We start from the raw sequence: 27,588 nt of genomic DNA, 5'->3' as shown, positions 1-27,588 counted from the left end.
ATCGACACACTCATCAAAGCGCTCCCCTCACCAAAGGTGAAACACTTCGCTGTCGAACTCGGACTCCGCGTGGCTTGAGGGGGAGTGTTGGAATTGGGCAAGCCAGCACTGAGGCCCGAAACACAATGACAAGTGTGTGCTCTCTTCATCTGTCAGTCAACATAATATTCTCTTTTGTTTGCTCTTATATTTTGACGGTCATTGTACCTACTGAATCTTTTGTTTCCTGCTATCTCAGAACTGCGGTCCTCGTGCTTACCTTTTCCGCCCGCACAAGATCATCCCTGCTTATTTATACGAGTCGTTCTTAGTACTGTTGCCTGAGACGACTGAGGTAAACTATTAATATTGTATATTCACCTTGCTTTATACTTACGCTAGCGTATCTGTTTGATGCAGGTGAATATATCCCTAGACGTTTGCGATCCTTTGCGCGACGACTGAGCATATTTGCTTGATACAGACGCCCCGCATACTGTTCTATTTCTCATGAGGCACACTGTACCAGTCAGCGTCGCCTGGTTCCGTGATATCGAGCGTTATCTCGCTTCACGTTGCCTTTGAATGACGGACATGAACGCTGTGCGTGAGTTCAGCCATCCACCTTTGGTTGTAAGTGTGTCGAAGCAACCTGCTTTTGTGCTTTTTGCAATAGGTAACGCTGTCAAGCTGAGTCAGTGACATATCAATTTCATTTTGCCATCGATGGTAAGGCAGGACAACACAATACAAATACCAGCCAGAGGTCCTATAGTACCTTTCTCTCATATCCTCCTGGTGACTCAACTGCTAGTAGCCATGGCTGAATCTCCTAAAGTCGCCATCATCATTTACTCGATGCACGGCCATATCGCAAAGAGTGAGTACAACCATCGAGAAACGGCGTTCTCCTGATTATCTCTTATCAGTGGCTGAGTCCGTCAAGAGTGGTGTCGAGGCTGCTGGGGGCTCCACCACCATTTACCAGTATGTATTCAATCGTAGCCATTTGAATAATCGCCTTACTTACTGGACTAATTAGGATCCCTGAAACATTGTCAGACGAAGTCCTCGTAAAGATGCATGCTTCCCCCAAACCCAGTTATCCCATCATCGCGTCAAGCGAACTCATCAAGTTTGACGCCTTTATCTTTGGTATCCCTACCCGTTACAGCAATTACCCTGCCCAGTGGAAAGTGTGTTCTCTAATCCGTTGAGAATGTCTAATTATGTGCCTTACTCTCACACTAGACTTTCTGGGACGCTACTGGTGGATTATGGGTCAGGGGTGAATTGGCCGGCAAATTGGCCGGTTTCTTTGTTTCTACAGGCAGCCAAGGTGGAGGACAGGAAGCTACCGTCATTAGCTGCCTCTCCACTCTCACCCACCATGGAATGATCTTCGTTCCCCTGGGTTACAAAAACACATTTGCACAACTCTCCAACGTGAGCGAAGTTCGTGGTGGTATGTTTACTCTCTCGCGTCCGTGCCTGCGGGTTGCTTATTTTTGCTTTTACTCAGGTTCTCCTTGGGGTGCTGGCACCTTCACTGGTGCTGATGACGCACGCCAGCCTTCAGCACTTGAGCTCGAAATCGCTAGCCTCCAAGGCAAGGGCTTCTGGGAAGTTGTTTCCAAGTATCAATTCTAGGGCTATTCAAAATCAATATGTACATGTACAACACTTGCAGAAACTTCATAGCAGCTACATAGAAATGGGATCAAATTGGTGTGAGATTTGCTCACTGAATTCTGTGCATACTGTCTAACTGGAGATCCTTCCCTCATCGACCAGAAAGCGGTAGGTAAAATATATCCCGCTCGGCGTAAGGATGCATATATTTTCCCCCGCCTTTCCGACATACATCACTCGGGGCTAAAATTTAGGACCGCGGCCACCGTGTACGGTATGGCGCCTTCATGCAAGCATCCAGCACTTAAATTTCCTCCGCGGTCACGGCATCCGACTGCTCCTCTAAGTCACCAGTACTCACAGCAGCGCCCCGGCGTCATAAATAGGCTCCATCTCAATCATTTCAGATCTCATGGCGTTCGCGCTCCATGAAATTAGATAAACGAGCGGGGGGAGGCTCGAACAAGCGTGAGCCACGCCAAATAGGGGATCTACAAGAGACAGTCAGCATGGACACGATTCCACGCACACACACAAGCGTATGGCCATTCGCTGAGCACAAGAACACTGGTTAGGAGATTGCTAATACATACACACACAATCCCATCAACGTATAAACGTTTAAATGATCGTTGCTAGACCTGGGAACTCGCAGAACGAAATGCACAGTGCATCAAATCGGGCACAAAGCGATCCACCACCATATCTATATGAATTTGGCATAATTGAATATCTCGCCGCCTCCTGCGATTGGGATCCAGAAACGAGGAATCACTCTGAGTTTATTGCGGAAGTGTCGGCGGCCTGTCGAAAAAAAGTCTTCGGAACATCTTCTTCGGTATCTGAAAGCATGCACCGTCTGACGGTATACACCCCCGAAACGTAGTAAGGACTCGCCGGTTAGAACGAGAAACTCGGCGGCCTCGCATTAGATCACATTCGCAATATACTAGACCCACTTCACTGAATGTATAGCAAAGTCAATATGTTAATAGGGCTTGAACCGCCGCGATTCCTTCAGTTTTTCTACGCGTGCCTTGTCTGCCTCGAAGTTTCTCCTCAGATCGAGCATAACTACAGCGACATGAACCGATATCCTCGTGACAAATGATTTCACACTTACCTTTCCGTTGTTTTTCAGCCTTCTGGAAGCCATCAAACGCGTCCTTCTCCTTCGGTTTGTCCTTCTTTCGTCTACTTCCACTCTTCCCAGTGAGCATGAACTTCTTGCTTGCAACGCCCACACCTCCGCCAAGCGCTTGTCCATATGCACCTCCTCTGGTGACGAGTGTGAACCCGTCCAGTGCCTTTCTTAGTATATTGGATAGCACTACTCACCGAGACCGGAAGATTGCTCATACAGTGTGCGCGACCAGACTTGGATCAAGACGTGATTGGCAAAGTTATGTGCACGTTCGCTCACGAGCCACATCATTCTGTCACCACTTTCAAGGGGAAACCCGGAGGAGCCCCAGAAAAATCTCGATGAGCACTCAAGAATCGACCACCATGGAGGCTTCTGAGCTCTGTCGTGGTGCTCTCCCCGTACTTATCATGGCAAGCATACAAGCCGCGTACATGCCACCGCATCCAAGCGGTGTCGGCAGCTGTCCCTTTCAAGTACTAGATTGCACAGATGTCAGAATAGGCATCAAAAAACCACTTAATAGACGGCACATACTTACTTCTGACTCCAGTGAGCATAAACCAGCCAAGTCCAAGAGGCACATCGAGTCGACCACAGTGTCCGGATCAGCAACTTCGCGATGAGTCCTGTCGCCGACGGGCATGGCCATTGGCGAAGTCCAACATCGAAGCAAAATCACGTGATTGAAACGCGTCGCGTTGCTGCCAAGGTGAGATTCACGTAACATAAATTCAATCGCCTTTACGGCTACATGCTCTAGACCAAGGGTCAGACTGGCGGCTAAGTATTAGTTCATCGGTTATTCCATGCTGCAAAAAAACATAGACAAAGCGGAGCAGCCGGGTAGTAGCGTGCCCTCATGGTATAAAAGGTAGGCTGCAATGCATTTGATTCTTCAGAATCCATATTTTCCTCAGCCAGCTCTCGACTTGCAAGCTCCCCCACACTCTTTCAATAAATTTCCCCAGTCTTTCCAGCTAACACAATGTTCGCTCGTTTCTTCGCTGTTGCTTCCCTTGCGGCCCTCGCCGTCGCCACTCCCCTCGCTCTCCGTGATGGCCAGTGTAACACTGGTAACATCCAGTGCTGTTCGGGTTCTACCAGCGTGAGTAACGGGCTTACATTGATTGTTCACTGATGCTCATTTTTTTTGCAGGCGACCAGCTACAACGCGGCCTCGCAGATTCTTGGCCTTGCCCCGCTAGTCGGTCAAGTCGTTGGCGCTGTTGGCCTTGACTGCAGTCCTATTACCGCGGTCGGCACTGGCGGGGGCGCGACATGCAATCAGCAACCCATGTGCTGCAGCAACAACAAAATGGTGAGTTACAGGTGCTCTGTTCCGCCTTTAATCTGTCTTACAGTACAATTTCAGAATGGTGTTGTCAATGTTGGCTGCAGCCCCATGAGCCTCCGCCTTTAAGTCTTCAGTGGACTTTGGGCCTGTGGTACTTGCGTCATAGTTACATAGCGTTTCTTATTAGCTCCAGCTATCAATACCCACTACCATATGCTTTGCATTTGACTTGAATTAACTCGCGTTAACGGACCTGTGAGATCTGTTCAATAATTTGATCATTGGTAGTACAGGCGATATAACTTCCTACTTATTGGGTCTGATTTAAAGGAAATTAGAGAAGCTCTGAGTTTTCTCTTATGTAACTATGAGTAGTCATGCATTTGACCCTTGAGTCAAGTGGAAGATTCTGACTCGGAGTTGGGAGATTTTGCCGTCAAGTAGCTCGAGATCCAGATATTATCGTTATGATCAGTGCAACGATCATTGTTTAGTACTATAGTGGTTGTTAAATTGCGCTTAATGTCTACAACACCCTCAGTTCAGCGACCGAGATTTAATCCTTCGCCGTGTGATGTTCGGGCACACGATGTACCTCCGCTGCACAATTCAGATTCCAATCCTTCCCACTTCAGATTCCAGTCGTTGATTAGTTGTCCTGCAGATGTCCCACTTGAACTGGTGTGTGCAGTCTGCCTATGTGCTTCCCGTTTTACTGATATGATTTACTCCAACAGTTTGAGACAGCTGTTTCGCAATTGATTCATCATCCGGAGTACAATTCGACGTTGATCTTGCGCTCAGAGACCATCTCGGACTCTGACACCACCATCCCATCATCTGTTCCACGACTGGAAGGATACTGCCCCGTGCGCAATGTCCATCGAAAACTACTGCCGCGCAGGCCAGGTCGAGACTCCGGACTAGAGCAGCACTGTACGCTTTACGCCTTTGAAACCGGCGAATTTGCGGGCCTTCCGTCTACGTTGGTCCTTACACCAATTGTACCCGAGGGAGAGAGCTTACCCTACTATCATCCTACGGTGTCCCATCTTGCATTCCGGTACATCCCTTCCAACGTCACCTCAACCTCAGATGCAGCCTCTGCACAACCGACACTGCGCGTCGAAACCGTTCCGCACCCAGGCACGCTTACCGACCCCAATAGTCGCCTCTACCGCACGGCGCTTGCACTCCTTGACACACTCCACCGTTACCTTTGGGGTGCACTCACACACTATCAGAAGCGCGTCCAGCACGACGTCCTTGTACCCCGCGAAGTGTATCAAGACGTATATCTCAAGATGCGCGAGCGTCATAAGGGGCTAGTGAATACGTGGAGGGAGAGCACCGATCCCCTGAAGCATGTATTCGAGGTGCGGATGCCTTAGATATAGAATTGATATCAGCTAATTGGCCTAGGACATCGGCATCGCAACATATCTTATGCTTTTCTGGAAAGACATGTTCGCCGATTCGGCTGATCTAGCAGCCGTTACGGAGCTGCATGATTCACCATGGAAATCCTGGCCCCGTCCGGCTAAAGGCTTCCTTGACCTAGGGCGAGTTTTCCTGTATTATCATCCGTTCATTCAGGCCTTATCATGCTTCATGCAGCTGCGGCAACGGCTTGCTAACACATATTCTTTCGGCTGAGGGCTACTCAGGATACGGTATCGATCTCCGCGCACGGATGTCCTGGGCACATTACCCCGAGCCGTCCCAGGCTGCCCTAAAGGTGCACGCACTCGATCCCACACAACTTCTTTCTCCAGAATCCGACACAGATAGCAAGGATTCCTTCTTGGCGCCCGGGGTCTTCCTCATTGGGAATCACGCGGACGAACTTACACCATGGCTTCCTGTACTGGCGACACTCACAGGTGCGAGTGGGTACCTCTCCATACCCTGCTGTGCATGGATGTTCGATGAAAGGTTTACTCGCTCATCTACGGTGTCAACGCTTAATTTCTCTGATGATGAATCGCTTAACGCTGCCACTTCGCCGTCGGGGGAGGCTGAGGACGAAGTTGTCTTCATTTCCACCCTCGGTCTGGGCGCTGAGGGTACCCACAAGTCTCAATACTCAGCCTATCGCATATGGCTTGCGCGTTTGAGTCGGTGGTTGGGCTGGAAGATTGAATGCGATACGCTCCGGATACCCAGCACGCGGAACTGGGCAATTGTGGGTGGGTTGCATTGTCTTTCATTCTCGAAGCAACACGGATCACGGTTTTGATTTGGTGCGTAGGTCGCGAAAGGCTTCCAGGAGACCAGAGTATTTTTGTAGGTCGAGCGAGAAGGATTGTGGAGGAGGTAGTCCGTAGAGGGGCTTTTAAGACAAGGACGCCAGAGGGGAAGGGACACGACGGTCACACTTCTAGATAGCATTTTCTCAAAACCAAGATAATAGTGAATCGCTGGAACTAATTGGAATAAGTCATGATGGTGGTATCACCTGTATCCGCTACTACACGAGATCTAGGATTGGTGACAGATAGATAGTATGTTAGCAAAGCAAGAACAAAACGTTGATATATCAATACGGCAATGCAAACGGTGGGTCCTCGCGTTCTTCGCTCATCTTCCTACATTCTTCCAGCAGTGCCCTCAGTTCTGACAAACCCACTCCACCAGGTCTCGCTGGCTCATCATCATCCGTATAATAATATTCGTCATCGTCTTCCTCGTCTTCTTCTTCCTCATACTCGTGAGGCAACGTGCCCAATAGTGCGCCTGTACAGTCCTCCAGACGGATACCCATGCCTTCGCACATCCCTGCCCACCTCTCCCAGCGCTCCATCCCACTCCCTTGAGGCCCATTCGTGCGCTCGAGGTCCGTGAGCACCGTCGTGTTCAACACGCGCACCCGCTCAAGTTTAGGGAAGCTCGCTTTCGTGAGCGCCGCAAAATTCCTATCATTGGTACGCTGCACGAGGAGGGCGCGAAGCGGGTCAGGGGTGGCATAAGCACTAGCAATGCCCACGCCGAACGCAAAGAGCAACCCGTGGAGCCCGATGTGCGCGATGTGCTCGTGCGGACGATTGGTGAGAACGATGGGTCCGTCTCCTGCATTATCGTCGTTCTGGGTGATGGGTGCGATTTTCCAGTCGAGATTAAAAGAGAAAGCGGTGAGGAGAGGACATAGGTCGAGTACTGTGCGAATATCGAGTGCTGGGATACAGTTGAGGTCAAGAAAGAGCAGGCTAGTACCATGGGTACAGAGGAAGGATAGGATGTCGGGGACGTCTTCACGTTTGCTGCCAAAGTCAAAGGAGAAGCTGCGTAGAAGAGGGAGACTCCAGCCACTGGCTTGCTCCATGAATTCGGCAGAGTGCCCACGCAGGATGAGCTGCTGAAGATTCGGAAGGTAGAGTTTGACATCTTGCGCGCTTCCTAGGGTGAGCGTGTCGGGATCTTTAAGTGGTGCATCAAATTCGACAACGAGACAAACTAGAAGCGGCAGGGCGTCTAGTGCCCATATGACTTTTGAGAGGAGTTCGGCGGGCACGTGCCAGTGAGCGGTGCGCAAGTTCTTGCAATGCATGCCCAGTGTGTCTGCGATGGGACCGAATGCGCTTGATAGAGGCCAGTCGACAATGAATATCTCGAGGTTGGGAGTTTGGGCAAGTACGGATGTGAGTGCTGCTTCGAAAACGTCGAGCGAGGGACCACGCTGGTATAGGAAGTGAGTTATATGCAAACGACGCGTCCACCACCCCAGCGAAGGATTAGAAGCGAGGAGGGCAGTAAGAGAGCGGAGTTTTGAGGGGTCGTTGAAGAATAAATTACGGACGAGGAATTCGAGGCCGAGACGACGCCATGATTTGCATGTTGATATGATTGACTGACGTAGGATGAGAAACGACTGGTGTGCAATGTGATGTGGCCCACCTTCTTTGTAGCGTAGCTTCTGCGCTGGACTATGTCAATTGTATCACGAGGCGTTCTCAGTTGCCAATCCGTAAGGAGAGAACGTGCCCAAGCGGATTGGGTCATTGATGTTGGAAGTCCGGGATAGAAAATTGTATCCTCGTCTGCGGCTAGATCAAAGATGTGCGACCATAGTTCTGGAGGTAACGATTCAGCCATCAGGAAGTTCGGCTCTGGGCTATGAGTTCGGCCCAGCCTAAGATTACTCTTAGTATGCGTCAACCACCGGTGAATATTTGGTTATACCTGCCTAGCTATAGCCTGTGCTTTGAAGAATGACTAGGACTCTGCAGCTAGTAAGTACTTACTCGCTTAAGTACCGCGTTTCGATAAATGTTTGATGCTTATATAAGCGAACCGAGTACATATTTTGTTTGTGTGGAGTGCAGACTACTTACATACACAAAAAAGAAAAACCGTTGGAGGATCATCGATCAGTGATGTCTGGAGCATATACTTCCCTCATGGCCACTCATCAACTTCTGCACTGTGAATGTTGATATGAATTTATTAAGCTGCGTAATTCCCTGCGTGATATCAGCAGTGATTGGTTGAAACTTCAGGATACTAAAAGGAACACATGACTTGTGGTACTTATCCCTCACTGCCTCCTGATCATCACGGAGATTGTGCGATGGTATCCTACCTAACCGTGTACCTTGCTCACATACATCTTTTCCAGGAGTCTCTTTTCCACCTGTTTCAGCCTTGACCGGGGAGAACGGCCTCGATGATTGTAGCAAATTGTGGTGTTGTCATACAGTGCGTATCATTGAGGGTGTTGATGACTTTGTAGGATCCATGCTGTTTTTCTGGTAGGGGCTTGAGTCCACTCCACGATCCAAAACTGGGCACCATGACGCGGTTCATGGCTGATTTCTTGCATATTCCTGACGTACAAGCTTGGATGTGGTCCGAGTTGACTCGAATGTGGAGCGGGGACGGGGTTGTGCATAGGCAAAAATCCCAAACTTTCGTCCTTGAAGTACCAGTCATATCTTGACTCTCCTTCATGATTGGACAGCGGTCCATTATTATACCCATTTTGAAGTTATGCCGTCTAAGAAGATGGTGAAGTAGACAATGCGGAATTCGTGGGTTGGCTCTCTCAAAGGATTGCAGTACTGTATTTCTTGCAGGGATGCCGATCTGGCGATGAGAATATCCTGACCAAGAATCCCGTCGCACCAGTAAACAACGTCGAGGTGTTCAACGGGGGCTTCGTGGAAAAGCGAATGGACGTTAGGGATGACATCTGTCGCGGGGTGGAAGGATTCAACTCAGCAGTGCAGAAGCTTTTTGTTCAATGTGCTCCGTCATGGTTTTGTCCAGGGCCTGGCTTAGAGGACAGGGGTAATATGCTAAGTGCCTTACGTGTAAATTTGATGATGTAGTACAGTACTAGTGCACTATCCAAGTGCTCTCAAGATCAAGCAAGTCGATGTTTCTCGACGCCTCTGAGTCTGCCTGCCGGGCCAAAGGCAACATTGATGTCCATTTTCTTCTCTGGAGAACTGACCGGGGCTATGATGGGATATTACAAGAGCTCGTTTGAACACGAGGGAACTAAGAAGTACTGTACACTGACTCAGTTCGAAGTGTGTATTCGATCCCCCAATTGACACCTGTACTTATAAATTCCGTTCTGGGATGAATCCCTTCTCGAGGTTATCAATGCCGCACTAAGTACTGGTCGTAAACATATCTCTAGTAGTATGGATCGTATCTTGCTTAATACCTCCTTTTCCATTATGAAAGCATAGACGTCCAAGATCTTCATGAGCAGACGGAACACAGCATCATCGCGGTCTGCTTGATCGAGAATCATCTGTCGCCACAAAAAAATTCTAATGAACTTGCAAGGGTGAATATATGGAAGATGGACCTACGCACGAAAGTCAGTCACGTACAAAATAGAGATAAACGCCCATACATCTGCAAGCCCGTTAGTAATGGAGTTGAACGCTGTCAAGGGTCCACGAATTTCAGGGAGCTCGTCGATCGTATTGGGAACGGATTGTAGCCTTAGGTCGTCGATTGCTGAAGCGATGTTTTGGGCCATTCCTGGGACGTTTCTTATGCCTTGGATGCCTTTTGTGGTATCTGCGAGCCTTTTATTCACAAGGTTCAGGTCAGCTGATAGTCCAATCTGGTGATGGACCTCGTCGATCATATTGGTGGATTCCATGCTGTTAGTTGCTGAAGCGGTATTTTGGGCAGTTACCGGGACAGGGCTGATGCATTGGGTGGTAGTTATTTCATTCACAAACTCGAGATCCTTCTGACCAAATGACTGACAGGGTAGCTGACGGAACTCTATGTCCGATAGTTGTGCCATACTTTCATTGCCAATGCGCGCCACTGGCAGTACATTGTTTGTCGGTGAAAGCGGGACAGAATCGATGGGTGAATTATGAGCTTAGGGACTACGTCTTTGACCATCCGGAGAGTGATTTCATTATTGTCTTGTCTACCACAAGCCAGTATCTCCCATCGAGAGAAAATGATACTTGATGAAGGAATTCCTCCTGGCCAAATGGCTGACCGAGTGGTTGACGGGACTCTGTATCCCATAACGGTGCAAGACCCCCATAGCCTACGCACGCCAGTACATTGCGTTTGGGTGAAAGTGCGATGGAAGTCAGAAAATGGTTGTGCTCGAAACGATGGAGTTGTGTGCCTGAGCTTATAATGTACATAGTTTTAGGGCTATATCCTTGCAAAAAGCGTGAAATTTGCACTCAGCCAATTGAAATTGTTCACGGAGTAGCCAGCAATACATAAATGCCACGTACTATTGCGATAATGTGCCATTCGGGGATGGTGCCAACAAGTCGAGAACTGATGATAACTTTGATGAGCTTGCAGACCGGCTATGGCCTAGTTTTTGTGCGACCTTCAGATTTTATATATTATTACCGCACTTGACTCATGACACGTGAGAGACATGAGACTGCCCTTGGTGGTTGTTAACTACTTATGCGAAAGGTGCCAGGTACTAACTGCAGTCGAAGCAGCCTGAGGGTTGAGCAGCTCCAGCTCCATCCCAGCTCCAAAGTTCGTTTGGACAGCGCGCGACACAGTCGTGTGGGTGATTCGTTTTCAATGTCGGACGAAGTTGCGTGCTGGTGATGCCGAGGCAGATTTGATTGTCGCTGTGAGCTGAAAAATTATTGATCGCCCACGAAACGATGACGCGTGAGATGGATTGTTTATCAGTAATCTAGCTGTCTGGATTCGCTGCGTTTACTTATCTTTGACTCGTAGTTCACTCATTCAGCCGCCGAGGCCGTGAAAACGCGAATTCTTAGAGGGAAATCGATGCTGGCATTGCAGATATCATCTGTTCGAATGTGGATAGATTCTTCCAAGTTCCTGCATCGCCGTGACTCGGAAGAACAATATTCAGCACATAAAAGCAAGGCGTCTTCCTACTGTCCCCTTCAGATTTATCTGATCCCATACCACCTCACAAACAATGCGTTTCTCAGTTGTCCTCACCGTTGCTGCTGCTTTGATAGCATCAATATCTGCCAGCGACGCTGACAGTGAGGAATGTTCTTTCTTTTGCAAGCACAATTCACAGTGCAGAACCTGCCCTAACTACCATTCATGCGTGAGTATGGGTAGTTTGCGTCTTGGATTTAACCAGATGACTCACGGCCGTGGTAGTTCCTCTTTACATGTGTAATGGGCTAGTGTGGCAGTGAGTCGTGTTTCTGCTTTCACGTCGGTGCAGTATGGTTGATGACACTTCACGTGAGTTACTAGTAGTCTGTTGCTGAGTTGATCAACGTGATTCTGCAATATCGAAAAGAGTGGGGGTGAAATGACGATAAACGGGGAGAGAGAAATATATTATGTGCACACCTTTTAGGCGCTCTGTTTGCTCTATAGAACTGACGTGGATATGTTTGAGGAAGGTGTTGATGTTTTAGAAGTAGAACTTACCGTTGTCGCACCAGACCTCCGCATGGGCACGTAAATAACTGAGCGATCTGTGAAACGTTTGACGCTGAGGGGTCAGTCGCCGTCTCCGAATGCCGCTGGATATGGGAAACGGAGGGATGATTGTAAGATTGAATTATTATCGTATGGCAGTGGCCTATAATGAAGACGCGTATATTTTAGTGCCTTAAACTCCAGCTGTGCACAATAGGAGATGTTGTGAGAGGTCGCTTCTCTAGATCTCACTAGTCACTCATGGTTGGTCCGCATCCAATCATGGTTTGCGTAGCTTAGTCAGCAGCGTAATAAGGCAGTTGGACCCACCAGGTATTTCAAATTGCGCTGGAGCAGAGCTCAGCAGACGCCACAGCCATATGTCGCGCTACGCTACACCATTTAAACTTTGTGAGACCTAGGCCTAGGTATTGGGGAACAGTTGACTTGGGCTCACCCGATAGTCTGCTGCTCTCGTTTGGTGCCACGGGAACACGAGTTTGGGCATGTATTGCAGCATGGATGGCGCTAACCGTCAAATGGCAGTTTTAATCCATTTCGGTTGTCACCCGTTATACCAACTACGATACTGTCGCAAATGCCTTGATCATTCACCCGACTATGCTAGCATCGACTGTGCATGCATAGCTCGTCATTCGGTCATCGTCTCCCGCCGTGTCATAGACATCATATATAGTGTCGTCCTCAACGCCAGCGCCCTGGAAAGCGGAACGACACCCTTTCAGAGGGGTTTTTCATTTTAGCGCTTCGAATGGATGAGTCTACTATGGGGCTACCCGAATAATTATTGCACAGAGTGCCCTCGCAAACTCACCATGACATTCTAGTTGTACAAGCGCAGCATCGGAAGACCATGGACTCAAGCTTCAAAAGCCAATGCCCTGATCTTTTAAAGATCACTCGCTTCTATCGAGAAATTGAAATGAGCATTGGTGTCCACTAGCATAGCAGGCATTTTGCACTGCTGTAATACTTCTCCACGTTCGCGACCATTGGTTTTTCACAACGGACGGCATCACGCAGTCCCCGGGCTCGACATCGTGCGTTTCAGTTCTGCAACTGACATCTGTACTACGAGCGTATAGCGAGCGAAACGCATACCAGGGCCGTGACATCACCATTCAGATGCTGCAGTTGTCTGTCGAAGTCATTTGGCGCCTGGTGAAGCAGTTTGAGATTCTGCTAAAATTACATTCCTATTCAACTACTGTTATCAAGAAACGGCAAGAATATTCCGGTACTCTTTTCCAATCTACGTGCAATATTACAGCCTTGACACCACGATTCATTCTTTTCGGTGCTTTTGGTAGTAGTGAATAAGACCAGTGGTCTGCAGATCGCTTTCGTCTCAGCTAAAAAGCGAAGCATTGTAAAAAAAAACGCACCGAACTGTCGTGGCCAGTCACATCGGACGGCTGGTTCAGCTGCGACAAGATATTCTTTGCAAGTACTTTTCCGAGCTCGACACCCATTTGATCTACAAAAACCGTCAGTGAACGAGAAATCGCCAACATCGCACACTCCTACCGAAAGAATTAATACCCCAAATGACACCCTGGGTGAAGATCTTGTGCTCGTACAGCGCGATGAGCGCCCCGAGGGTTCTTGGGGTCATAATCGGGAACAAAATGCTGTTGCTAGGCCGGTTTCCTTCAAACACCTTACTCTTTACGAGTGCCTCGCTTGCACCACTGCCAAGTTCCTTGCGCACCTCCGCTTCCGTCTTACCGAAGGCAAGTGCCTCAGGCTGGGCGAAAAAGTTGGAGAGCAAAATACGGTGATGCTTGGAATTCGCGATCGGGTTGTGACTCGTGGTAGGGGCGATGAAATCTGCGGGGATCAGTTTCGTGCCCTGGTGCACAAGCTGATAGAATGAATGTTGTCCGTTAGTGCCTGCAGCACCCCAGATGATAGGCTGTGTGCGAGTTCACGTTAGTTTCTGCAGTGCAAATGGGTCCATTGCACCTACCCCTGTCTGGTAGTTAACACGCTGACCGCCCTTGGTGACGAACTTTCCATTAGACTCCATGTCTCCTTGCTGGAAGTAATCCGCAAATTTGTGGAGGTACTGGTCGTACGGCAGGAGTGCATGTGTCTGGGCACCATAGAAATCGTTATACCAGATGCCGATAACAGCCATGAGCACAGGCAGGTTTTTCTCGAGGGGAGTCTCCTTGAAATGCTTGTCCATACCGTGAGCACCCTTCAAGAGCTGCTCGAAGTTGTCATAACCAATATAAATGGAAATTGGCAAGCCAATGGCGCTCCACAAGCTGTAGCGTCCACCAACCCAGTCCCAGAAGGCGAACATGTTTGCCTTGTCAATGCCAAAGGCAGTTACAGCCGTCGTGTTCGTGCTAAGGGCTACGAAGTGCTTTGCAACGTGGGCTTTGTCCTTGGCTGCAGCCAAGAACCAATCGCGAGCGGACTCGGCATTGGTAATTGTCTCTTGGGTGGTGAAAGTTTTGGAGGCGATAATGAAGAGGGTGCGCTCAGGGTCGCACGCTCTGAGAGTCTCAGCGATGTGTGTTCCATCGATGTTAGAGACGAAGAGGGCGGTCAGGTCGCGTTTCGCGTAAGGCTTGAGTGCCTCGGTGACCATGACTGGTCCGAGATCAGAGCCACCAATACCAATGTTGACGATGGTGTTGATCGTCTTGCCAGTGTAGCCCTTCCACGAGCCACTCCGGATTGCTTCAGAAAACTCCTTCATGTGCGCAAGCACGCCAGCGACCTCATCAACACCACCCTCCTGAATCTTGAAATCGTCAAAGTTGCGGAGTGCAACATGAAGGACGGCGCGATCTTCTGATGTGTTAATATGGTCGCCAGCAAACATTTTGTCACGGTAGTTCTCAAGCTCTGCCTCGCGAGCAAGGGATAGGAGCGTATCTAAGATGGGCTGGGTAATGAGGTGTTTAGAGTAATCGAGCAAGAATGTCGTGTTCTTGTCGGTTGAGTCGACATACTCCTTGGAGAATTTTGAGAAACGGTTGGGATCCTGAGCGAACAGGTCCTTCAAGATAAGCCTGGCGTGTTCGGCATCATACGTCTGTTGGAGCTTCTTCCAGGCATTGTACTCTGATTACAGGATCACGAGTGAGGGCGATGCGGGATAAGATAAATAAATGGCGAGCATACCTGAAGCCAGTTTTCCGCTCATAATGATGGTGGTGGTGGAGGAAACTTGGAAAGTATGTTGCCAATCTTTCTTGATCTTTCTAACTCCTTATATGCGTCACTAACTACATTGCAGCCGTGGGAACTTATCGGGACCCGCCACGTTCTCATTGGCGGATCGCGCACAACTTGCACACAACCCGTTGAACTTGCTCACAGACTGTTGTCAATGAGAGAAAATTCAGCCCTTTTCTCGCTCAGCAGTGAAAGCTAATGAGACGCTGTGACTTTCGTTGTTAGGATCACCGCGACAAAGCGTCTACCGGCTTACACGCTTATAAACCAGCCACTTTGTCGAAGCCACGGCACTGAGAACGGTTAGGGCCCCCTTGCTTGACATTGGCTGAGTGGCCAACGTTGTTCAATGTTCAGAAGGTTTGATGCCGGCTTGTCTATCTTAAGTCGCTCATTTCCCCGATAACCTGGACGACAAGAGGCTGAGTTTCCAGCGGCTTGGTAAGTACTGCATGATTGGCCAGTCATTACATTTCAATAACGGGGAATTTGACTTGCTTTATCAGAAGCGACGCCATATGACCTCTGACCACTTACGAAGTAGACAGTTAGGAGCTCGTGTCCTGTAATCCCGTACGATACCTAGCCTAAGATCACTGATCTTATTTAACTTCGAAGCCTTCGAATACGGAGCGTCAAACTGAAATTTGACCTTCCGGACTGACGAACGCCAAGATCATAATCATTATTATTTGGTTCCGGTCGATAAGCAGGCAGATAAGTATGGTTCCTCGTCCTTTCCGCTTCGGTTCACAATTTCTCAGCGTGTGTATCGTCAGAGCCATCAAGCTATGCCTTCATTCCGCTCCTGTGCTCGGCCTGACGAAGCAACTACTCGAAGGGGGGGAAAGAACATCGATATCTCGCACGGTGCACGTTGGAGGCTGTTCGAAGGTGCCGCGCTCATGCCACTAATTTTAATCCATCCCCTCGTGGCATTAGAATAACCCTCCTCCGATGTCAGTTACGTCCTCCCGATACGTTTCTTTCCATCCGCCTATTCTAAACTAGTTGATTTCAATTGCATCATATGCTTTCTGCCTCGGAAGGAAGCACCCATGGTTCCAAAGCAGGATTGTGGGCCCTCGTCACCCGACTCCCAAGCAACTTGCGCTGCTTATCTGACTTAGATAGGACCCCAAATCTATCTTCCGGGTACTAAATTTCGGATGACCTTCTGGGATAAAAACGAAGTCGTTTCTTCATACCAACGCCACTTCCGCGATGACCCTTACTCTCCTCGATCTGTGGCATACTACACTATGTTGCGCAGGTGCAATTTTGGTCACCGCGTCGACATTACGTCGTTTTTTTCCCACCCAACTTGCGCCATCTACCTTATCCCGCTTGTTTCCTTGCTTCGGAGTTATGCATCCCGCGAGTCAGACGACGTCCGCATCAAGCGTCTCATAATGCCCTTTGCAAATCAGCATAGCGAGGGCGTTGTAGTCGTATGGGCGATGGGCAAGTGGACGGTTCACATCCTCGATCTCAAGGTGAAACTTCAGATTTATCATCGTCCCACAGATACTCGCATATTTCCAGCATTTCGTACGTGTGAGCTCAGGAGTCTACGAGTTTCCGAAGCGGCATCCTACAAAGGAATCGATGTCATGTCGCTTCATGGGTCCTTCCAATGTCATCCTCACAAATGGAGAGAACTGGAAAAGACAATCTTCTATTGTCAGAGAAGCCTCCAGCCTCGCACTTCCCATCGATCTTTACTTGCCTTGCCCGCAATTTATTTCAAGTTATCGAGTCTTCAGGCGGTCGTCACATTTTTACCGTTCGTTGGTCTGACCTTGCGCAGCGCTTCGCATTGGACGCCATCGGATCGTTGGTTATTGGGCACAGCTTCAACTCTATTCATACAGAATCACAATTCGTAACAGATTATAATCAGATGATGCATGACATGGCGGAACCCCTGTACCTCGTTGCGCCTTTCTTTGAGTGGATATTCCCGAGGCAGAAGGTGAGCAGACGGATGGACCGTCTTTTCGAGGGGTTCAACAAGCTCCTCGAAGCCAAGCGCTCGGGATCAGGTGAAGACCTCATGACCATGATGATGAAACACCCAGACCTGTCCCAAAAGCAACTTCTCGATAACATGGCAGCGCCATTCTTAGCCGGCATGTATGTGACCAGCCCCATACCTCTGAGCTACTAACAGCGCGTTTTAGGACAGGACACGACATCAGGTGCAATGTCTTCGTTGGTGTACTACTTGGCTGTCGTTCCAGAACATGAAACCTTAATTCCTTCCGTTTCTCACAGCATGCATACGAGAAGCACTCCGCATTAACCCCCCTGGGGTTTACGTCACCCCGCGCATATCACCTGTTGACGTGACCCTCGGATCCACCATAACAAGGCAATCTGGGGTGACCCAGAAGTGTTCCGACCCGCGCACTTCCTTGAATTGGACGCCTCCGGGGTTTAAAATGGAAGGGAACCATGGTATCCATTTTCAACTGGTGCGCGCCAGTGCCCTGCATACAATTTTGCGCTTTATGAACTCCGCACGTTGGTTGCATTATTGTTGCAACGTTACGAATGGTGTCTGCCACAACCGTCTATCCATACTGGCGGCTTGAAAAATGGGTTTTCAGCGTTTGTGCTGGCGTTACCTGCAGAGCTCGACATCGCGTTTAGCACTCGCTCCCATGATCCTTGAATGTATAGTAGTTACACACTAAATGAAGGTTGTTAGTTTCGTCGACAACGATTATTAATTACCGAGCTCAGGAAGTACTATCCAGATATCTTTTGAAATCTCCTTAGATGAATATTCCGGGCGTTCTCTACGACAGCTGTTAACTGCCTCGCATGAACTTGGCTATCTCGTATTGCCGCTGTCGACATCCACATTCAGCATGCTCCTGAACAGGTGCACATCATGATGGACACCGTATACAAGGAGGCAGAGCGTCATGTAGATCAGCAAGGTAACTCATGGCCGCATGATAATCTGGGTAACTTGATGCTGTCGACGGTTGTATAAACTCTATGTCGGAGAAACCCACTTAACAACACAAAGACATTGACTGTGAATCAGCTGTCTCGAATGGAGAAAAATAGGGTGGTTCTCAAGTGGTCCTGATGGAATTCGTCGATATAGTGTACTGTCATAGTCATCTTGCACTACAACTGACGAGAGTGGCCTTCCGCTTGTCGTGACTTCCAGGCAATAGCAAGTTCGCTCTGTTATGAGGAATCTGCAGCATCACGATGATCAACCACGTTATCATCAGACTCACTGGAACAGTTCATGATTTTGCTTACATGTGCCACTGGGGTAGGCGTTGGTCTCAATGACGCCGAGAATCATGGCAGTAGGACAAGGATAGCAGTCGAGATGCACGTTGAATCGTACTTCAGGTAACCTGTTAGATACACACAGGCGGACCATCAGTAAACTGTCAACTTGCCATGAACGGATAACACAAGTCTTTCACCATTAGTGACTGCGTACGGCTGCTATACTAGACAAACCTAGGATTGAGAATCAGATCATCGATCTACCGTCCCTTTCCAATCTAGATTGCCGCACGCATCGAGGAATCGACGAGGATGTTCAGTGACCTTGAAAAAAGAGGTTTGGCAAGCGAGGCGAAAGTCTCTCCTGCTGATTAAAATTTAGACTAGAGCAGATAACAAAGCACGTTCCATTTCCAGGCGGATTTTTCGAGGGCGTACTTCAACTTCCTATACACGAACAGAAGTATACCCTTGAAGTCCACTACAGCGGATTCGGCGATTCCCGAATCCAAATTCGTTCGGGACAAGAGCGTTTGTTTGTATGTGTTTATACGCATTGTTTTCTGGCGTTGTTTTGGTGACAAGTTTGCAAGGTTGACCAAAGCTTGGTCTGAAACGTCCACGCGAGATTATCACTTCTTTCTTTCTGACCACCACCATCTTATCTCTTGCATAAATCTTCTCAGCGAAACCTTTTTCAACTTGATTGACTTTGTCCTTGAACTATGTCGAGCTATCAGATACTCGACTCATCGCCCATCCGCATCCCCTCTCTTCACGATACAGAAGTTCATTCACGGCCCTTGAAGCGTTCTGCATCTCTGGCATCTCTTCCTACTCCTCCAAGAACGCATCACAAGCGATCTCGTTCAAAAGCAGTGTCAACGACCTCTAGACACGCGTCAGAGGACAGTGGCAGCGCGTCAGAACTCGACGACGACTTTGGTGGAGGCTACGCTGCTCGCACCGTCAAAACACGCAGCAAAAGTGAGGATGAAACTGGCGGGGACATGGAGAGTGGTGCGCGCTTGGTGAAGAAAAAGCGACGGACTAAGGATGTACTTCCCGCGCATGACGAGGAAGAAGACACCGAGAACGCGTTCTGGACGGGTCGTCGTAGTGGCACTGTTGGGCACAAAAAGGCAGCGGAGGAGGATACGGAAGAAGACAAGTCTCCTTCACCCGCACTGTTGAAGTACCGCGTCCGTGTACCCGTATCGCCACCCCCTTCCCGCAGAGCACCCCAAGTCCAACCTCGCGCGTCGTCAGTGCAGCGTTCACGGTCACCCCCGCCTGCACTTCTTCTACCAAAGCCACCCGTGACCCCACCCCGCAAACTCTTCCTTCGTGCGCCACCACTCCTTTTGAATTCCAAGGCCAAGAAAATTTGGCCTACTCGAGACTCCCCCGATAACCCTTTCCTCGCTGGCGAGGGCGAAGCAAGCACGTCTAAAGCGAGCGGCTGGGAGAGCAGTGATGACGAATTACCCGTCGGAGAAGCCCGTGAGCGTGAAAGCACGCCAACTCCCGCACCAGTGTTCGAGGAGAAGCCGACAATCACCTATGTTTTGTACGTCTTTTAAATTCTCATCATCTGCCTGCTGACCGCCCCATCAGCCGAGGTCAAAAAGCAACCTTCCACAACCCTCAATATGGTCTTCCCTCTGAAATTCTCGAAGCGTCTAAACTGCCGATCGATCATCCAGATTTTGAAGTCGCTGAGGCATGTGCCCCCCGCCGGCTCTTCGCCAACAAGCTTAAGCGCAAGCCTCGCGACCGCAGCCAGGACGTTGCTCCGAACGGCTCCCTCGGTGCCAAACGTGCAAAGATTGTACATTCAGATGCCAGCGCATCTGAGGGCGAGAAGAGCTCCGCAAGCACCGGCTCCACCAAGAAGATAGTCTTGGCGGATGACACAGAGCGGGAGCCCGTGTCCTCCAAGCCTTCTGACAAGGGAGCTGAGCGTCTTGAGCTCCTGCAACACGCTCGGGAGGATCGCGAACGCAGGGAGAAAGACAGCAAGCAGCGCCTGGCCTCGAAGGATGGCTTGCGCGCTGGAGCGATTGTTGCGGAGAGGGACAACCCTGTTCGGCGTGCATTGGGTCCTACCCGTTCTTCGTAAGTTGCCGGCAACAACGAAAATTCGTTGCTTTGTTCCCATGTCGGTTTATTTTTTTCTTGTATGTGCGGTACCTCTTTCCTCTACCTATACTGTTCTGTTTCCTGCGATGCCCCATGCTCTCCACGCCCCTGCGACACCCCATCTCCCTTGACACATAATTTCGTTATAGTGCGTATTACTCACCCATCAGATCCGTTGAACACTCGTTTACATTGACCGCATCCACCATCCAGTACTAGTCGACTTCGTTGCATTGACATGTCATATCTACATAACTCTACTTAGGCGTAAGTTAGTCTTTCGGAGCTCTGGCGTCGGTATATTTGCCTACATACATCTCGAATACAATATGTTTATACCATGAAGAACTTGTCACATATGAATTGACGCTCGTTCATTGTAATTTGTAACACTAACCGGTTGATCTAGGCCATGAGTCATCTCTTCAAAGCTTAAGCTTCACCACCCGTTCTACAACAGTAGTCAGCCGCCGTTCATCTCTCTGATGCACTATGTTGCGTTTTTATGCTCCTCTGGAGTCCCTTCAGACTATGTTACAGTTAAAACTGCTTTGTTGATCAAAGATTGATTCGACAACCACGGAGTTAATCAAGAAGACTCGGACAAGTCATCGGAGTCACGGACTCGACCCTATGCATAATACATCCAACTTTTCTCAAAGACGCCGATCATGTCGCCTTTTACTTAGGTCCGAGATCTCTCCCGATTGCCCGCCCTGGGTGTGCAGGTGTGTAACCAGTCTCGCCCGCCGCGGGAGAAACTTCTGGATTCTGCTTAGGCTAGCAAATAAGTCCTAAAACAACTTAGACTGTTGGATGTCGAGAGGCAGGTCCCCACACCTGCCGGGATGCTAAATTCACGCATCATTGTAGCAGTATGTTGACCATTGACTAGGGCCTAACAGTTGGCGAGATGTTTCACGGGAACCCTTGCAATGGAACGCCGTTCGCTGCGTAAGATCTACCTATCATCCAGCCTGGATTTACCCAATAATTAAACACCCAGTGCGGATCAGGTGTGTCCTCTAGCCTGTGCAAATTAATACATGAGGCATCCAACGCGGTGTGCATGCGGCAATGGGTCACGAGGAATCAGGAGGAGGCGAGTAGTGCATTGAAGAAATAACAGGCCTTCAAGTTTATTGGTGGCCCGAGTGGGGGAGGTGTGTAAATTATCTATTTACTGTAGTTGCACCTATTCTACTATTTGTCATTCGTGACTTTTATGCTGTTTAGTTTCATGTCGACTGCGACAAGAGATGCGGAGAGAAGATGCCTGCTCAGAATTGTTCAGACGGCACCACTATTTTCATTGTCCAGGGCTCCCCACGGGCAAAACATTTCAATTTTCATCAATCAGGGCGATCACACGGGGATATCAGGCCTACGCATAATACCTACTTTTTTGGCGATAAGTACAACCTGATCAAACTTCTGGGTGGTGGTATATTTATGAACGCCATCGTTACATGTAGCATCCACCAGCATCCACCACAATCGCCGCCCACTTTCTTGAATGACTTTCGTCTCAAATGATCCCAGTTGGTGGCCGGCAATCGATTTTGCTCGTGTTTTCAGCTATTTTGCAGGTTCGTGGAGAGCAATTTGGATGATTTGGTCATGTCTCACTCTATCTTTGATTGTTATGTCGCAGTTGCATCCTTTACTGCGCTGGTATACGATTGGGGTGAGTAAGATAGTACTTACCGAGAGACTATTGATGTCCCAATGGTATCCTCCAGCACTGACATTAGGAGAAGAAGTATGGTGATGCCGTGTCTGGAGCAGCCATCTCACTGACAATTGTTTTACAGGTTGAATTGGTCTGGGTGAGCAGAGTCCCATATCAGAAGAACAACAGGGTCCGACATTTTGCTATTCCGGGCAGAGGAGCCATTGGTCCTTCATGACCGTTCTGTATGTCATCGTATGTGATTTCAATTATGTTATCTGGCAAGTGGTGCTAACTTCAAAAATATTTTAGGTGCGCTATGTCGGAATACTATACTCTGCGTATGTCTGCAAAGCTTAAAGTTAAAAGTTGGCAGTGTGCTGATACGTCATCTCTCACGGTCAGCATGAACATGCTGCGTAGTATGTCTTCTCACATTTATCTCCATTGATGTCTTCTGAGATGTGGTAGGTCTCCCGGAAGTCTCGATGACCGATGCAGTGCGTATTCTGCAATGCCTCCCATCTCTGTCCAACTAACTGCACTCCTAGGGGTGAGTGAAATTCTCCCTTCTCGTTCATTCTAATAACTGCAACAGCTGTGAGTTCCTTTGAAGCGTTGGGTCTTCCGATAACTGAGTGTTTCAGGTACTATTATGACCTTCGCGCGTTGGTCCACGACTTTTGTTATAAATATCTTGCTTGGCGGTGAGCTACTCAGCTGCAGTCTCGATGATGTTTATTTGACTGAATATCGTGCAAGTCATCATGATCGCTCGGTTATATGCAATGTATCAGCGATCCAGAAAGGTCCTCATCTATCTCGTGATGTTCCTGGCTCTCCCAGCTATCTCCGGAATGATTGGCGCAATAGAAAGCCGCCATATGGGAGGGGGTAAGCTTTATCTGGATGACAGACTTATTCGCGTCAGGCTCATGGGATGAATACTAGAGGAGCTCATCCTCTCCGGCACCTATCAGTGCCTTGAGCGGGGAATCATCCGATTTCTGCCAGTGATCGTGGCCCTCATACTTGACACTGTATGGGAGGTCATTGCAATGTGTTTTGCAGTTTGGAATGCCGTAAAATACATCTTTGAACTGCAACGGCCTCGGACCAGATGGACCATCGGAGCAGTGTTGATGCAAACTCACGTGTTTTATTTTTTATCGTGAGCTTGTTGTTTGAATTCGGTTATTTTTTCCTCTGAAGTTGTGCACTTGCTAGCTTTGCTATTGTTTCTTGCCTCAATCTCGGCTACCTGTTTCCAAATTTCTTGGTATGTCGATCTGTGACTGACATATCTGCATCTGACCACTCATCATCCCTATAGGAATCATATTCTGTGGGAGCTCAGATTTATAGTGGTGTTGGTGAGATTGCTGCGGTCGTGCAGATGTTTGTGCTGGGACCACGCCTCATCCTAAACGTCCGAGGATATCACGCCAGGCATGTGGCCAATTCCGACACAGAATTTGGCATTGCCACAATTTCTTTCCAGGAGCGCATACGTATGTCAACTATAGCACGGGAGTGAATTCAAAGCGTTCAACACTTGTCGGGTATTTGTTTGGAGTTTAGTCGCGGCGTGGATTTGGTGGTCGGAAGTAGATTCGACGATGACGGAGAGAAATAGCGATTTAACCATGTTGCATCACTGCTGCCAGTGGAAGCCTACTCCCGCGAAGTGCACGACGTCTTGCAACTGGCAAACAAGTCTGTTGGTGTTTGATATGCACGCGGGTTCGGGATTTATTTCTTGCAATGACATAATGGATTCAGTTTAGTGCGTGTTACAATCTTCTTTTTTTTGCATCGCAGATGCAGTGCACTAATCGTTCAATCTTGTCAAATAAGCACATTCATAGAGAGCACACGCCTTGTCGGATTGCTGGTTCTTTGGCAACAACTTAAAGTACGAGTATCACAACCGCAGCTACGACGATCCCACATGCGAACAGCTGACTCGGCGCTAAGCGTGCAAATACTGCACACTTGGATGCCAGCATATCTGAGGACGAGAAGAGCACCGCGGGTATCGGCTCCCATAGAAAGTTAATCATCGCAGATCATGGTACAGAAGGAGAGCCCGTGTTCTCCGAACCTCAGGGTTTTGACAGGGAAACGGAGCATCTTGAGCATCTGCGGCGCACTGTGGGGGAGCACAGTTGGCCAAGCGCACGGAGAAGGATAACAAGTAGTTCATGCTCTCAGAGAACGGCCTGCGGCCCTGCACGCTGGAGAGTGACTCACGCTTCTGTTCAATGGGCAATGGGTCGTGCACTGACATTTTTCAGTCGACGGCGCCATGGAAATCTTGCAATGCGCGCATTAATTATTCAAACCTGTCATGTCTCCCGCGATGCCCCGTGCTGTCATGCCCATGTGATACCTTGCATCTCTCTTGATCTCAAGTGCCTTTTCGTAAGATATTCGCAGTCACCATTCACCAACTCGGCCTTACTACCCGGATTATTAATCTGGATGCTGGCTGTGCAATTGATGCAACGCCGATGTCGTCAAGTGCACAAATTGGAGCACAATAGGTTCAGTGTGTGCGTATTGACTTTTAATATTTGTGCGTAAATCAGTTGCGCTGTACTTCTTTGCTTTACCACGATGACACTACAACCGAGGTAACATGCACGAGGTGACGAATCCCGAGGACTTGGGAGGAGGCATCGCAAGGGGCGCATTGCAGAGCGATCAGCGGTAAAAACACCGGACGGTGGTATATCTACAGTGCTCGAATACCTTTTTCGGCATGTCAAACATACTCAACATATATTTACTACCGCAACTTCAAAATTCCATCGTTTTCAATATAAAGTAGTGGAATAGACTCAGTTTCTCATCAAAAATTGAAACATGCCTCCGAAAAGGGCCTTCTAGCGCCTGTGGAGGCCTGTAGGGCCCTCGGGTAAGTGTAAACAATGTTTAGAAGGGTATATACGAGCTCTGTGAGGTGTCTAAACCTCCATTAATGCAATTATTTTTGATGCCCCTGTCCAATACAACATCCTCGGAGATACTCTTCGATCGTGTGTATGCAGATATCAACTGGCCTGTCTGTTGCTTTGGCTTTGGCTCGTTCGGAGGTTTTTTTGGCGAGGTATAACTGTAGAGAAAGCCCAGGGCAAATCTGAACAGACTGACAAGCAAATAAATAAAAAAATCGGTGCACAAATTGAAACATGGGCGCTCAATTTCAAAAAATCAGATTACATGTATTTTTAAGCTATTTGACTTTTGGTAAGTATCCGATAGCTCGTTGATATTAAAAAAAAAAGCTGGTACGGAGGTTGTACGGAGGTGTCGAAAAAGTGATGCCGGTACTGTAGCACGAATACCAACATGCGTTCACCAAGTTCGTCACTCCCGACACCAATCCCTTGAATATGACTCTGGTTTCAGATCATCCTGTTTGGTGACCGGTAATCCCCAGCACTGGGGTTCGGACAAGAGGTGGCTTGACACTATTATCTGACGTGTTTTACTTCGCAGCGTGATCATCTTTTGCCGCTGAAGTTCCGTATGTCTTAGCTATGTTGCTGTTTCTTGCTTCAGCCTCAGCATGCTGTCTCCAAAGATCTCGGTACGCCAATCTGGGACTAACATCTGGATCTAACCATTCTTCATCATTTGTATAGAACTCGTCTTCTAATTCAAATCGTCTCGCTCAGACTTTGTTCGTAAAGGTATCGTATATTGCTCCACACAATTCTAGTGTTGTACATATTCAGCTTTCCAACCATGCCTTCTTCACCAGGATTGTACAGGAGACCACCCCCTTTACACCTTCTATTCACAGCAAACATTTCTATCACATATCGAGTCAGCTCCCAACCGTTGAAAAATGCATAAAATACAAACCGTAACCTCGAACGCGTGAGAGTAGAGCACATCCAGGTCGTATTGGAGGTCACAGTGGACTGGATAACCTCGATGTATGAGGGGATGCCAGCTGAGCCGCCGCGGCCGTGCGAGCAGGGTCGGCCGGACACGTCTCCCGGCCACACTGATCCAGGAGTTTCGGAGGTACCGTAGCCACGCCCGCCGGACACTCAGAGTAAAAACTGTCGTCCGAGTGAACAGTCTCGAAGCGCCTGTGGTCGGAGGCACTCTGTAAATTGTTTCTACCCTCCAGGGCCCGTCGCTTCAATGGACGGATATTAATGGAAACACGGGCGGCGCCGGGAATGTCAGCTTCAGCCCCTCGATTCAAGGGACGGATTCTGATGAAAACCTTGGGGGTGTCGGGTATGTCGGAGTCAGCCCCACGTTTCTGAGGTATAGACTTCTTGTCGACAGGGGCGACAATTGAGTCAGATCGTCGTTGACGAGCCCGGAGTCGCGGGAGCCTGTGTGGAAGGATTGCAATGGGGGCACCTTTCGGACCTTTATTGAGGTGTCGCGGTTTTGGAGGAAGGAGTATGATCCTTCGGGGGATCCCCTGGCGACGCGATAGGGTTCCTTTACTCACATCCGATTCGCCTGATGATGGTGTCAGTCGGATGGTGACCAATTTGTTGATACGAAGGCAACCGTCCGTAATCATGATTGGAGGTCTGAGGACAGGGAGGGGGGTTTTGTTCTGTCAGGGAGCGTTCACTCGAACGAACTTAATGGCTAGCTTGTGGAACCGAGCCCTTTAAGTACTTTGGAACGAGCTGTGGACGCGCCATCTTGTGGTGGTCTTCAAACACCCAAGCCTAAGCGCCGTCGTGGCGTCGGGGGACAATGGCACGGATCGCCACATGAGGGCCTGTGGATTGATCATGCGGTGGTCAGAACAGTGGTGGCGTCTTGAGTGTTGAAGCAAACGACCGCAATGCTTAAAATCACATTGACCACCGTGGCAGGGCCTTGGTAAGTGACGCCTGTGCGCAGATATTTGTGCTGGGACCACGCTTCATCCTGAGCGCTAATATCATGCTAAGCTCGTGGCCAACTCCGGCGCAGGAACTGGCATGATCGGAATTGCTCAAAGCTTTCCAAGAGCGAGCACACACGTCGACTAGCAGTGGGTGTAGTACGGGAAAGAATCCAAGTGACCAATACTCACCAGGTAGTTTGCCCCGCCAAGCACTCAGTCGACCTTGCTACGATTCAAAAAATTCAAATTCATGATCACTCTATCAGATACGTCAAGCTACGTAAAAGAGAAATGCAAAGAAAAAGGGGGAGACAATAAACAGGAAAGCGCTTAAGAAGCTCAACGAGCAAGATGGTAGTTAACGAAAATATCGAAAGCAATATAAGTCAAAATAAGTCGTCTTTTCGCCTGCGAGATCCAGGACACGTTTCATCGTGATAAGGTGCAAAGTTAAGGTTAAGGATATCTTCCCTAGGAGGTCGACTGCGTCAATA

General features: G+C 48.9%; 11 protein-coding genes across 11 annotated transcripts; 6 read left to right on the top strand and 5 right to left on the bottom strand.

Annotated features, from left to right (window-relative positions):
• Positions 1 to 461: 461 nt before the first annotated feature.
• Positions 462 to 1,698, top strand: EDB91DRAFT_1149349 (flavoprotein-like protein). Its single transcript, XM_041319367.1, has 6 exons — positions 462 to 582; positions 656 to 859; positions 909 to 966; positions 1,022 to 1,175; positions 1,231 to 1,444; positions 1,502 to 1,698. The coding sequence occupies exons 2-6, from the start codon at positions 706 to 708 to the stop codon at positions 1,627 to 1,629; spliced, it is 708 nt and encodes a 235-aa protein (XP_041174342.1). The 5' UTR covers positions 462 to 582; positions 656 to 705; the 3' UTR covers positions 1,630 to 1,698.
• Positions 1,699 to 2,599: 901 nt separating this feature from the next.
• Positions 2,600 to 3,407, bottom strand: EDB91DRAFT_1251398 (uncharacterized protein; the record flags this gene model as incomplete). The annotated part of the gene is made up of 5 exons (XM_041323374.1): positions 2,600 to 2,685; positions 2,735 to 2,889; positions 2,946 to 3,130; positions 3,190 to 3,234; positions 3,297 to 3,407. The coding sequence occupies 5 exons, from the start codon at positions 3,405 to 3,407 to the stop codon at positions 2,600 to 2,602; spliced, it is 582 nt and encodes a 193-aa protein (XP_041174341.1).
• Positions 3,408 to 3,502: 95 nt separating this feature from the next.
• EDB91DRAFT_1226153 (hydrophobin) lies at positions 3,503 to 4,463 on the top strand. Its single transcript, XM_041320980.1, has 3 exons — positions 3,503 to 3,863; positions 3,915 to 4,076; positions 4,131 to 4,463. The coding sequence occupies exons 1-3, from the start codon at positions 3,744 to 3,746 to the stop codon at positions 4,176 to 4,178; spliced, it is 330 nt and encodes a 109-aa protein (XP_041174340.1). The 5' UTR covers positions 3,503 to 3,743; the 3' UTR covers positions 4,179 to 4,463.
• Positions 4,464 to 6,478, top strand: EDB91DRAFT_1149343 (uncharacterized protein). The gene is made up of 4 exons (XM_041319366.1): positions 4,464 to 4,733; positions 4,790 to 5,428; positions 5,475 to 5,614; positions 5,670 to 6,478. Exons 1-4 carry the CDS (start codon positions 4,575 to 4,577, stop codon positions 6,289 to 6,291), a joined length of 1,560 nt encoding a protein of 519 aa, XP_041174339.1. The 5' UTR covers positions 4,464 to 4,574; the 3' UTR covers positions 6,292 to 6,478.
• On the bottom strand, positions 6,479 to 8,316 carry EDB91DRAFT_1149341 (uncharacterized protein). Its single transcript, XM_041319365.1, has 3 exons — positions 8,232 to 8,316; positions 7,947 to 8,181; positions 6,479 to 7,899 (listed from the first exon to the last, which is right to left on the bottom strand). Exons 2-3 carry the CDS (start codon positions 8,142 to 8,144, stop codon positions 6,592 to 6,594), a joined length of 1,506 nt encoding a protein of 501 aa, XP_041174338.1. The 5' UTR covers positions 8,145 to 8,181; positions 8,232 to 8,316; the 3' UTR covers positions 6,479 to 6,591.
• Positions 8,317 to 8,350: 34 nt separating this feature from the next.
• EDB91DRAFT_1338137 (uncharacterized protein) lies at positions 8,351 to 10,047 on the bottom strand (the record flags this gene model as incomplete). The annotated part of the gene is made up of 5 exons (XM_041325613.1): positions 8,351 to 8,993; positions 9,026 to 9,240; positions 9,669 to 9,794; positions 9,842 to 9,870; positions 9,896 to 10,047. The coding sequence occupies 5 exons, from the start codon at positions 10,045 to 10,047 to the stop codon at positions 8,688 to 8,690; spliced, it is 828 nt and encodes a 275-aa protein (XP_041174337.1). The 3' UTR covers positions 8,351 to 8,687.
• A 3,186-nt stretch (positions 10,048 to 13,233) lies between these two features.
• On the bottom strand, positions 13,234 to 15,111 carry EDB91DRAFT_1251393 (Glc-6-P isomerase; the record flags this gene model as incomplete). The annotated part of the gene is made up of 5 exons (XM_041323373.1): positions 13,234 to 13,278; positions 13,334 to 13,425; positions 13,476 to 13,863; positions 13,918 to 15,029; positions 15,090 to 15,111. The coding sequence occupies 5 exons, from the start codon at positions 15,109 to 15,111 to the stop codon at positions 13,234 to 13,236; spliced, it is 1,659 nt and encodes a 552-aa protein (XP_041174336.1).
• A 1,294-nt stretch (positions 15,112 to 16,405) lies between these two features.
• EDB91DRAFT_1238611 (cytochrome P450) lies at positions 16,406 to 17,820 on the top strand (the record flags this gene model as incomplete). The annotated part of the gene is made up of 4 exons (XM_041321745.1): positions 16,406 to 16,694; positions 16,844 to 17,275; positions 17,421 to 17,538; positions 17,595 to 17,820. The coding sequence occupies 4 exons, from the start codon at positions 16,406 to 16,408 to the stop codon at positions 17,818 to 17,820; spliced, it is 1,065 nt and encodes a 354-aa protein (XP_041174335.1).
• A 1,151-nt stretch (positions 17,821 to 18,971) lies between these two features.
• EDB91DRAFT_1149309 (uncharacterized protein) lies at positions 18,972 to 20,926 on the top strand. Its single transcript, XM_041319364.1, has 2 exons — positions 18,972 to 19,974; positions 20,022 to 20,926. Exons 1-2 carry the CDS (start codon positions 19,130 to 19,132, stop codon positions 20,524 to 20,526), a joined length of 1,350 nt encoding a protein of 449 aa, XP_041174334.1. The 5' UTR covers positions 18,972 to 19,129; the 3' UTR covers positions 20,527 to 20,926.
• A 941-nt stretch (positions 20,927 to 21,867) lies between these two features.
• Positions 21,868 to 23,975, top strand: EDB91DRAFT_643945 (uncharacterized protein). The gene is made up of 14 exons (XM_041327974.1): positions 21,868 to 22,135; positions 22,201 to 22,233; positions 22,289 to 22,308; positions 22,361 to 22,375; positions 22,435 to 22,473; positions 22,531 to 22,559; positions 22,624 to 22,640; positions 22,690 to 22,722; positions 22,866 to 22,925; positions 22,981 to 23,112; positions 23,170 to 23,389; positions 23,446 to 23,497; positions 23,552 to 23,667; positions 23,720 to 23,975. Exons 1-14 carry the CDS (start codon positions 22,063 to 22,065, stop codon positions 23,742 to 23,744), a joined length of 864 nt encoding a protein of 287 aa, XP_041174333.1. The 5' UTR covers positions 21,868 to 22,062; the 3' UTR covers positions 23,745 to 23,975.
• A 1,905-nt stretch (positions 23,976 to 25,880) lies between these two features.
• EDB91DRAFT_1149281 (uncharacterized protein) lies at positions 25,881 to 26,967 on the bottom strand. Its single transcript, XM_041319363.1, has 2 exons — positions 26,092 to 26,967; positions 25,881 to 26,038 (listed from the first exon to the last, which is right to left on the bottom strand). Exon 1 carries the CDS (start codon positions 26,774 to 26,776, stop codon positions 26,141 to 26,143), a length of 636 nt encoding a protein of 211 aa, XP_041174332.1. The 5' UTR covers positions 26,777 to 26,967; the 3' UTR covers positions 25,881 to 26,038; positions 26,092 to 26,140.
• Between the last annotated feature and the right edge of the window lie 621 nt (positions 26,968 to 27,588).

The sequence above is a fragment of the Suillus paluster genome (assembly GCF_016628075.1).
Source record: "Suillus paluster strain FC165 chromosome Unknown EDB91scaffold_53, whole genome shotgun sequence".
Lineage (NCBI taxonomy): Eukaryota > Fungi > Basidiomycota > Agaricomycetes > Boletales > Suillaceae > Suillus > Suillus paluster.
Note: the sequence above shows the minus strand (reverse complement) of the source record. Positions and strands in the feature narration are given on the sequence as shown.